The sequence below is a fragment of the Buteo buteo genome, chromosome 19 (genome assembly GCF_964188355.1).
Source record: "Buteo buteo chromosome 19, bButBut1.hap1.1, whole genome shotgun sequence".
NCBI lineage: Eukaryota > Metazoa > Chordata > Aves > Accipitriformes > Accipitridae > Buteo > Buteo buteo.
Window position 1 is genome coordinate 25,314,157 of NC_134189.1, and position 10,138 is coordinate 25,324,294.

Consider the following 10,138-nt stretch of genomic DNA (forward strand, 5'->3'; position numbering starts at 1 on the left):
TTGGCTTCATTGCTTTGAAACATTCCGACGTCCCCCCAGAACAACGAGCTTTCTCTCAATTTTGAACCAAGGTATATTTACGTATTTTTAACACAACTTTTAGGGAAGAAAAAAAGATGGTTTATTTTATTAAATGCCTTGATTTTGATGCGTCCAGTCTATTTCGTTTCAGTTCAGTTACGTCCTGCTTTTTGGAACCGCTCTCCCTGAAGCACGAGCATAACCTTTTCACCAAACAGAACAAAAGTTCTTACACTCTCTAAATGTAGGGGGAAAAGGGAAGCGGAAAACACTGCTTGTTTCTCATCCTTGCACATGGGCCACGGTGTAAGGCATAAATAATGCATAAATCCACCCAAAGCCATCTCTACTTCCTTTCATTAGGTCCCCGTGAATATCCTCGCACCGGGGTTTTCCTCCTTGTTCAGACCCCAAGGGTAACATGTCCGTACGTGGGCATTGCTGCCCTAACCCTGAGACCACTGACATCAGGGCTAAAATTCCCACTGCCCCAGTAGGGTCAGCATCAGGCCAGCACTGAACGCTTTGGCATCTTCCTCGCTGAGCCTCTCCAGAGGTCTCGTGGGCCAAACCGCCCAAGAAAAGTCCTCCCCTTGGTCTGGCCCTCCCCGCCTCCTCTCGAGCTGCTTCTACACCCAGCCTGCTGCACCCACCCAGAAGCCAGCGGTGGGCACCGCCTGCGAGAAGACCTGCTCATCAAAAGGAAAAGGGGCCACGGCTCTAGCAGGCACCCAGGGACTCCTCCACCTCTTACATTTCGTCTGTCTCCTGGCCTGAGCCCCTTCTTCTCAGGTACGCCTGTGGCACCTGCAGAAAGCTGTGCTTTTGGCCAGGCAGGAGCAGGAAAACCAGCTCTGCGCTCACACGCTCGCCTGGCAGCATCCTCCACGGGTGCGTGCTTGAAGAGGTCCCAACAGGCGTCCCAGAGGAGACAAGCTGGCAGGGAGCGGTGCCTGCAGGTGCAGCCGGCTCCTGCTGCTGTGTCTCTGCCAGCGCAGTGAGAAAACAACCCAGCGGGACCGGCCGGGGCTTCGGTCCTGGTGGCAAGCCCTACGTCCCAGCTGAACAAGGGGGTAGGCACCTCTGCCTCGTGGGCATGCATACCTTGGGCCCACCAGCTTGAAGACTTTACTCGGGAGGCGACTTTGGCTTGCTCCACAGGGGATGTAGGTCTACTCCTATCAGGAGGATGAGGGAACAACGCTGGCAGGTCCCAGCAGCTCTATTTCAGGGCTAGCTCAGAAATACAGAGGTCACTCGAGCGGCCAGGTGGGTGAAAAGCACCGTCTACAAAGGAGACACATGGCTGACCCCGTTAGCATTAGGGGAGGCGTTGTAGCCAGCAGCAGTGAGAGTTCATGCTGGATGACTGCTCTGTGCTGCTTTCGGGAGGTAAACACTGAGGGCCCCCAAGCCCAACTACTATCCACCTGTCCTAGGGAGCTGTTGGGCAGCTAACAAACACAGCCATCATCCATCTATCTATCTATCTATCTATCTCTCTCTCTGTCTCTCTCTGTCTCCTTTAAAGCCAGTTCCAAGCTCCCTTCTTGCCTCGTGCTCACCGATTTGGTGACGTCCACTACCTGGCCTCAGAGCCGTGAAGGCTATGTGTCACCAGTGCCCAGGCAAGGCAATGTCTGTACGGGGGACAGACAGAAGGAGGAAGGAGTGCAAGCAAGGGTCTGGCAAGCAAAGCAGGGGACCTGCTGGGAAGGAAAAGGAGAAAGGGGGGACTGCAAGCTGAGCCATTCCTGTTGAAAAAGAACAGCAGGGTTTGGACTCGGCTGGCAACCCCCACACCCCTGCAAACCCGCAGGTCGTGTCGACGGAGCATTGCTGAGCTTAGAAATTTGGCACATCCCAAGGCCCAGACAAGGCGACTGGGTCCCTTCCCAGAGCTGGGCAAGAGGGCAGAGGTTCCGTGGGCAGAGGTTCCGTGGGCAGAGGTTCCGTGGGCAGAGGTTCCGTGTTCTGTGTTGGGGTCAGTTGCTCAGGGCAACCCTTCAGTTGCCCCTTGGCTCACCCACAGACCTGCAGAACCTGCAGCTCGGTGGAGGACGGGCTTCGCTCGGCAGCCGGCCTCGACAGGGTGAGCTGTCAAGAGTCACACTTGCTGCTTGGGAGCTCCCTGACCAAGGTAAGGACATCGACCCTCTCCCCGGCTTTTCTCCAGCGCACAGAGAGCCTCGACGGCTGACACGGCAGTCGCATCTAGTAGCGACAGCTCTACCGACACAACCCGAGGCTCTGCGGCTGCAAATCCCCCCACATCTCAGCTGGACAAGGACATTGCCCTCCTCCCCCAGAGTCTCCCTTCCCAATCAAAACTCTGCCCTGGAGAAAAAAGTCTCCTGCGGCTTTGGGGAGGAGGTTGTCGTGCCACCTTGTTCGCAGGGTGACAGAGGGAAATGCTGCCCTCGATGGGGCGGCTAACTTCAGAGGCAAAAAGACCTGCGGGGACAGCGTTGATGCTCAGGGCAGACGCTTTAAGGTATCCAATGTCCCACTCTTGATGAAAATTTCCTCGCTGTGGGAGGGCTGAGGAGCATTCATGGTGAGGAGCACCCACCCAGCTCGCTGCCTGTCCTTCCGCTGTGCTCATCTTCCCTTCGCCTTCAAAGCCAGACCTCGCTTACCTACCAAAATGACCTCCAGAAACACAAAGATTCAGGGATAGGAGGGATATTAACACCAAAGTGACTAACGATCCGATGGGAGCAGAGTTGGGCTGCTAGTATCCTCATCAATGTAGATGTCCTTACCCTGGAACATACGACTTCCCAGTCCACCTCTCGGTAGAAGAAACACCTCCCTTGTCTCGCGACTTGACGCATTTATGTCCGGTCGAGGGAGCAGGGACACTGATGGTCTGGGGTTTTGCCACCCCCACGGACACTCGTTTCTGGGCTCGGTGGGGCATATGCCGCTCACTCGCTTTGCAGGTCACCAGCATTGGTGAAACTGCACCCCAGGCTCTCGCTGTGAAAGGGGCATTTCTCTTTCAGAGGACAGAAATGCCTGTCCTGAAATACTCAGACCAGGAACCAAAATCCGCAGGAACCTTCACGGCCTCTGCTGTACCAGACAGTCTCACCGTAGATTTCGGACCGCTTCTCTGAAACCTGCTACTTTCAGTAGCACGTATACGACTTAAAATCACCTTTCCTTGGCTGAGGTAGGTTTTTCGCACATACTTGTTCAACAGCACCTTTTCTCTCCTCTCTTTATGCAGCCTGAGCAAAAGACCTGGCCATGTTTGTCCACAGCATGGATAACAGCAGCGCTCCTTTTGTTCTCCCTACCTTCTTGCTCCTGCTGCAGAACAAGAGCTACCCCGAAACCTCCACCCCTCCTGCTGGCCACGGGCTGACCGAGTCACCCATAGGACCCCCCTCAAGCAGGAACCACACTGTCTTGCAGTATCAGCTGAGGATGGGGGAAATTGCGGCAGCCAGCATGGTTTTGGGAGCGTTGTGGCTGGTCTCCGTCTTTGGAAACTCCCTCGTCTGCTTAGCGATCCACAGGAGCAGGAGGATGCAATCCACCACCGACTATTTTGTCGTCTCCCTGGCTTGCGCAGACCTTCTCATCAGTGTCGCAAGCGTGCCCTTCGTGCTGCTTCAGTTCACCTACGGCAGGTGGGTGCTGGGGAACGCCATGTGCAAGCTGGTGAGGTACGTACAGTACCTCACCCCTGGCGTCCAGATGTACGTGCTCCTCTCCATATGTGTGGATCGATTCTACACCATCCTCTACCCCCTGAGCTTCAAAGTGTCCAGGGAGAAAGCCAAGAAAATGATCCTGGCCTCCTGGCTCTTTGACGCCGGATTGGCATCACCGGCTTTCTTCTTCTACGGCTCCAACAGCGACGACCACTGCAACTTCTTCCTCCCCGGTTCTTGGGAAGGAGCCCTCTACGGTGCCATCCACCTCTTGCTGGGCTTTCTGATCCCTTCCATCCTCATCCTCCTCTTCTACCAGAAGGTCATCACGTACATTTGGAGAATAGGCACCGACGGCAGGACTGTCAGGAGGACGGTGAATATTGTCCCAAGAACAAAAGTGAAAACCATCAAGATGTTCTTAACGCTCAACTCGGTCTTCCTCCTGTCCTGGCTCCCTTTCTACGTGGCACAGCTGTGGCACCCGCAGGAAACAGACTACAGAAAGAGCACCTTGCTTTTCCTGGCCGTCACCTGGGTTTCTTTCAGCTCTTCAGCCTCCAAGCCAACCCTCTACTCCGTCTATAATGCCAACTTCAGAAGAGGGATGAAAGAAATTTGTTGCATGTCCGCCATGAAATACTACAGAAGCAACGCATACACCATCACCACCAGTTCCAGGATAGCCAAAAAAAATCACGTTGGGATCGCAGATATGGCAGCTCCAGCAAAAAATGTCACCAAAGATTCCATCTATGATGCTTTTCACAGAGAAGCAAAGGAAAAAAAGCTTGCCTGGCCCATTCAATCCAATCCCCCAAATACGTTTGTCTAGTTGGCTTCATTGCTTTGAAACATTCCGACGTCCCCCCAGAACAACGAGCTTTCTCTCAGTTTTGAACCAAGGTATATTTACGTATTTTTAACACAACTTTTAGGGAAGAAAAAAAGATGGTTTATTTTATTAAATGCCTTGATTTTGATGCGTCCAGTCTATTTCGTTTCAGTTCAGTTACGTCCTGCTTTTTGGAACCGCTCTCCCTGAAGCACGAGCATAACCTTTTCACCAAACAGAACAAAAGTTCTTACACTCTCTAAATGTAGGGGGAAAAGGGAAGCGGAAAACACTGCTTGTTTCTCGTCCTTGCACATGGGCCACGGTGTAAGGCATAAATAATGCATAAATCCACCCAAAGCCATCTCTACTTCCTTTCATTAGGTCCCCGTGAATATCCTCGCACCGGGGTTTTCCTCCTTGTTCAGACCCCAAGGGTAACATGTCCGTACGTGGGCATTGCTGCCCTAACCCTGAGACCACTGACATCAGGGCTAAAATTCCCACTGCCCTAGTAGGGTCAGCATCAGGCCAGCACTGAACGCTTTGGCATCTTCCTCGCTGAGCCTCTCCAGAGGTCTCGTGGGCCAAACCGCCCAAGAAAAGTCCTCCCCTTGGTCTGGCCCTCCCCGCCTCCTCTCGAGCTGCTTCTACACCCAGCCTGCTGCACCCACCCAGAAGCCAGCGGTGGGCACCGCCTGCGAGAAGACCTGCTCATCAAAAGGAAAAGGGGCCACGGCTCTAGCAGGCACCCAGGGACTCCTCCACCTCTTACATTTCGTCTGTCTCCTGGCCTGAGCCCCTTCTTCTCAGGTACGCCTGTGGCACCTGCAGAAAGCTGTGCTTTTGGCCAGGCAGGAGCAGGAAAACCAGCTCTGCGCTCACACGCTCGCCTGGCAGCATCCTCCACGGGTGCGTGCTTGAAGAGGTCCCAACAGGCGTCCCAGAGGAGACAAGCTGGCAGGGAGCGGTGCCTGCAGGTGCAGCCGGCTCCTGCTGCTGTGTCTCTGCCAGCGCAGTGAGAAAACAACCCAGCGGGACCGGCCGGGGCTTCGGTCCTGGTGGCAAGCCCTACGTCCCAGCTGAACAAGGGGGTAGGCACCTCTGCCTCGTGGGCATGCATACCTTGGGCCCACCAGCTTGAAGACTTTACTCGGGAGGCGACTTTGGCTTGCTCCACAGGGGATGTAGGTCTACTCCTATCAGGAGGATGAGGGAACAACGCTGGCAGGTCCCAGCAGCTCTATTTCAGGGCTAGCTCAGAAATACAGAGGTCACTCGAGCGGCCAGGTGGGTGAAAAGCACCGTCTACAAAGGAGACACATGGCTGACCCCGTTAGCATTAGGGGAGGCGTTGTAGCCAGCAGCAGTGAGAGTTCATGCTGGATGACTGCTCTGTGCTGCTTTCGGGAGGTAAACACTGAGGGCCCCCAAGCCCAACTACTATCCACCTGTCCTAGGGAGCTGTTGGGCAGCTAACAAACACAGCCATCATCCATCTATCTATCTATCTATCTATCTCTCTCTCTGTCTCTCTCTGTCTCCTTTAAAGCCAGTTCCAAGCTCCCTTCTTGCCTCGTGCTCACCGATTTGGTGACGTCCACTACCTGGCCTCAGAGCCGTGAAGGCTATGTGTCACCAGTGCCCAGGCAAGGCAATGTCTGTACGGGGGACAGACAGAAGGAGGAAGGAGTGCAAGCAAGGGTCTGGCAAGCAAAGCAGGGGACCTGCTGGGAAGGAAAAGGAGAAAGGGGGGACTGCAAGCTGAGCCATTCCTGTTGAAAAAGAACAGCAGGGTTTGGACTCGGCTGGCAACCCCCACACCCCTGCAAACCCGCAGGTCGTGTCGACGGAGCATTGCTGAGCTTAGAAATTTGGCACATCCCAAGGCCCAGACAAGGCGACTGGGTCCCTTCCCAGAGCTGGGCAAGAGGGCAGAGGTTCCGTGGGCAGAGGTTCCGTGGGCAGAGGTTCCGTGGGCAGAGGTTCCGTGTTCTGTGTTGGGGTCAGTTGCTCAGGGCAACCCTTCAGTTGCCCCTTGGCTCACCCACAGACCTGCAGAACCTGCAGCTCGGTGGAGGACGGGCTTCGCTCGGCAGCCGGCCTCGACAGGGTGAGCTGTCAAGAGTCACACTTGCTGCTTGGGAGCTCCCTGACCAAGGTAAGGACATCGACCCTCTCCCCGGCTTTTCTCCAGCGCACAGAGAGCCTCGACGGCTGACACGGCAGTCGCATCTAGTAGCGACAGCTCTACCGACACAACCCGAGGCTCTGCGGCTGCAAATCCCCCCACATCTCAGCTGGACAAGGACATTGCCCTCCTCCCCCAGAGTCTCCCTTCCCAATCAAAACTCTGCCGTGGAGAAAAAAGTCTCCTGCGGCTTTGGGGAGGAGGTTGTCGTGCCACCTTGTTCGCAGGGTGACAGAGGGAAATGCTGCCCTCGATGGGGCGGCTAACTTCAGAGGCAAAAAGACCTGCGGGGACAGCGTTGATGCTCAGGGCAGACGCTTTAAGGTATCCAATGTCCCACTCTTGATGAAAATTTCCTCGCTGTGGGAGGGCTGAGGAGCATTCATGGTGAGGAGCACCCACCCAGCTCGCTGCCTGTCCTTCCGCTGTGCTCATCTTCCCTTCGCCTTCAAAGCCAGACCTCGCTTACCTACCAAAATGACCTCCAGAAACACAAAGATTCAGGGATAGGAGGGATATTAACACCAAAGTGACTAACGATCCGATGGGAGCAGGGTTGGGCTGCTAGTATCCTCATCAATGTAGATGTCCTTACCCTGGAACATACGACTTCCCAGTCCACCTCTCGGTAGAAGAAACACCTCCCTTGTCTCGCGACTTGACGCATTTATGTCCGGTCGAGGGAGCAGGGACACTGATGGTCTGGGGTTTTGCCACCCCCACGGACACTCGTTTCTGGGCTCGGTGGGGCATATGCCGCTCACTTGCTTTGCAGGTCACCAGCATTGGTGAAACTGCACCCCAGGCTCTCGCTGTGAAAGGGGCATTTCTCTTTCAGAGGACAGAAATGCCTGTCCTGAAATACTCAGACCAGGAACCAAAATCCGCAGGAACCTTCACGGCCTCTGCTGTACCAGACAGTCTCACCGTAGATTTCGGACCGCTTCTCTGAAACCTGCTACTTTCAGTAGCACGTATACGACTTAAAATCACCTTTCCTTGGCTGAGGTAGGTTTTTCGCACATACTTGTTCAACAGCACCTTTTCTCTCCTCTCTTTATGCAGCCTGAGCAAAAGACCTGGCCATGTTTGTCCACAGCATGGATAACAGCAGCGCTCCTTTTGTTCTCCCTGCCTTCTTGCTCCTGCTGCAGAACAAGAGCTACCCCGAAACCTCCACCCCTCCTGCTGGCCACGGGCTGACCGAGTCACCCATAGGACCCCCCTCAAGCAGGAACCACACTGTCTTGCAGTATCAGCTGAGGATGGGGGAAATTGCGGCAGCCAGCATGGTTTTGGGAGCGTTGTGGCTGGTCTCCGTCTTTGGAAACTCCCTCGTCTGCTTAGTAATCCACAGGAGCAGGAGGACGCAATCCACCACCAACTATTTTGTCGTCTCCCTGGCTTGCGCAGACCTTCTCATCAGTGTCGCAAGCGTGCCCTTCGTGCTGCTTCAGTTCACCTACGGCAGGTGGGTGCTGGGGAACGCCATGTGCAAGCTGGTGAGGTACGTACAGTACCTCACCCCTGGCGTCCAGATGTACGTGCTCCTCTCCATATGTGTGGATCGATTCTACACCATCCTCTACCCCCTGAGCTTCAAAGTGTCCAGGGAGAAAGCCAAGAAAATGATCCTGGCCTCCTGGCTCTTTGACGCCGGATTGGCATCACCGGCTTTCTTCTTCTACGGCTCCAACAGCGACGACCACTGCAACTTCTTCCTCCCCGGTTCTTGGGAAGGAGCCCTCTACGGTGCCATCCACCTCTTGCTGGGCTTTCTGATCCCTTCCATCCTCATCCTCCTCTTCTACCAGAAGGTCATCACGTACATTTGGAGAATAGGCACCGACGGCAGGACTGTCAGGAGGACGGTGAATATTGTCCCAAGAACAAAAGTGAAAACCATCAAGATGTTCTTAACGCTCAACTCGGTCTTCCTCCTGTCCTGGCTCCCTTTCTACGTGGCACAGCTGTGGCACCCGCAGGAAACAGACTACAGAAAGAGCACCTTGCTTTTCCTGGCCGTCACCTGGGTTTCTTTCAGCTCTTCAGCCTCCAAGCCAACCCTCTACTCCGTCTATAATGCCAACTTCACAAGAGGGATGAAAGAAATTTGTTGCATGTCCGCCATGAAATACTACAGAAGCAACGCATACACCATCACCACCAGTTCCAGGATAGCCAAAAAAAATCACGTTGGGATCGCAGATATGGCAGCTCCAGCAAAAAATGTCACCAAAGATTCCATCTATGATGCTTTTAACAGAGAAGCAAAGGAAAAAAAGCTTGCCTGGCCCATTCAATCCAATCCCCCAAATACGTTTGTCTAGTTGGCTTCATTGCTTTGAAACATTCCGACGTCCCCCCAGAACAACGAGCTTTCTCTCAGTTTTGAACTAACATTTATTTAGGTGTTTTTCACGTAGCTTTCAGGGAAGAAAAAAAGATGTTTCGTTTTATTAAATGCCTTGATTTTGATGCGTCCAGTCTATTTCGTTTCAGTTCAGTTACGTCCTGCTTTTTGGAACCGCTCTCCCTGAAGCACGAGCATAACCTTTTCACCAAACAGAACAAAAGTTCTTACACTCTCTAAATGTAGGGGGAAAAGGGAAGCGGAAAACACTGCTTGTTTTTGATCCGTGTGCATGGGCTATGATGTATAAATGCATAAAACCACCCAAAGCCATGTATACTTTCGAAACAGTCTTTTTTTCTTTTTTGTTTTTTTTTTCAGTTATTAACCTCATTAATTAGAACTGGACAGATTCTGTGTGTGAAATATTGATTTCTTTTCTTAATTTCCATAATATTGTCCAGAAGTACAGTAGCACACCATCAGAAAACTCAGTTAAGTATTCATCCACAAAATGAAGTCAGAACTAGCGTCCACTTGGTGAATTCCCTTTACTCTGCTGGATCCATGTGTTCCTGTGAGCTGCAGCCATGGAAGGTCCAGCCCAGGCTGCTGCACCCCTTGCCAGGAAACTTTCCATGTTGTCTTTTCTACAGTGTTGACAGGAGAGTCCCGCAGGGCCCAGACCTGAGTTCCGTCCATCCCAGTATCCTATCATTGACCATAGCCATCAGCTGGTATTTGAGAACAGAGCGTAGGAAGCAGGGTAGGAAGCAGGGAAGCTACAGAGCACTTACTCTACTGACACCTCATTCCAGCCTCCAGCAGTCACTGCTAAGAATTAACACCCTTCACAGGGTAGCTGCCTAAAAGTGGTGCCATTCAGTAAATCTGGACCAGATCGAGAATGGGCCTAGTCACAAAGTCCCAAAAACTGGACAAGAAGGCCCACCCTGCTTGCTCAGGCCCTATCTGAGGGGATTTCAGGAGAGTTTTGCCTGAGAATCAGGGATTTGACCTCTTTTCAGCTGAGGATCTCAAGCACTTGCTTCCTATTCTCTATTTACTTCTCA

At 53.3% G+C, this 10,138-nt stretch overlaps 2 protein-coding genes across 2 annotated transcripts; both read left to right on the forward strand.

The window, feature by feature from the left end:
• Positions 1 to 3,276: 3,276 nt before the first annotated feature.
• Positions 3,277 to 4,521, forward strand: LOC142041923 (putative G-protein coupled receptor 19). Its single transcript, XM_075051174.1, has one exon. It carries the CDS (start codon positions 3,277 to 3,279, stop codon positions 4,519 to 4,521), a length of 1,245 nt encoding a protein of 414 aa, XP_074907275.1.
• Positions 4,522 to 7,797: 3,276 nt separating this feature from the next.
• On the forward strand, positions 7,798 to 9,042 carry LOC142041921 (putative G-protein coupled receptor 19). Its single transcript, XM_075051172.1, has one exon. The coding sequence runs from the start codon at positions 7,798 to 7,800 to the stop codon at positions 9,040 to 9,042; it is 1,245 nt and encodes a 414-aa protein (XP_074907273.1).
• The last annotated feature ends 1,096 nt before the right edge of the window (positions 9,043 to 10,138 follow it).

Excerpts from the sequence above, each read along its gene's own strand:
- LOC142041923 (XM_075051174.1), top strand. The coding sequence starts at position 3,277 with ATGTTTGTCCACAGCATGGATAACAGCAGCGCTCCTTTTGTTCTCCCT.
- LOC142041921 (XM_075051172.1), top strand. The coding sequence starts at position 7,798 with ATGTTTGTCCACAGCATGGATAACAGCAGCGCTCCTTTTGTTCTCCCT.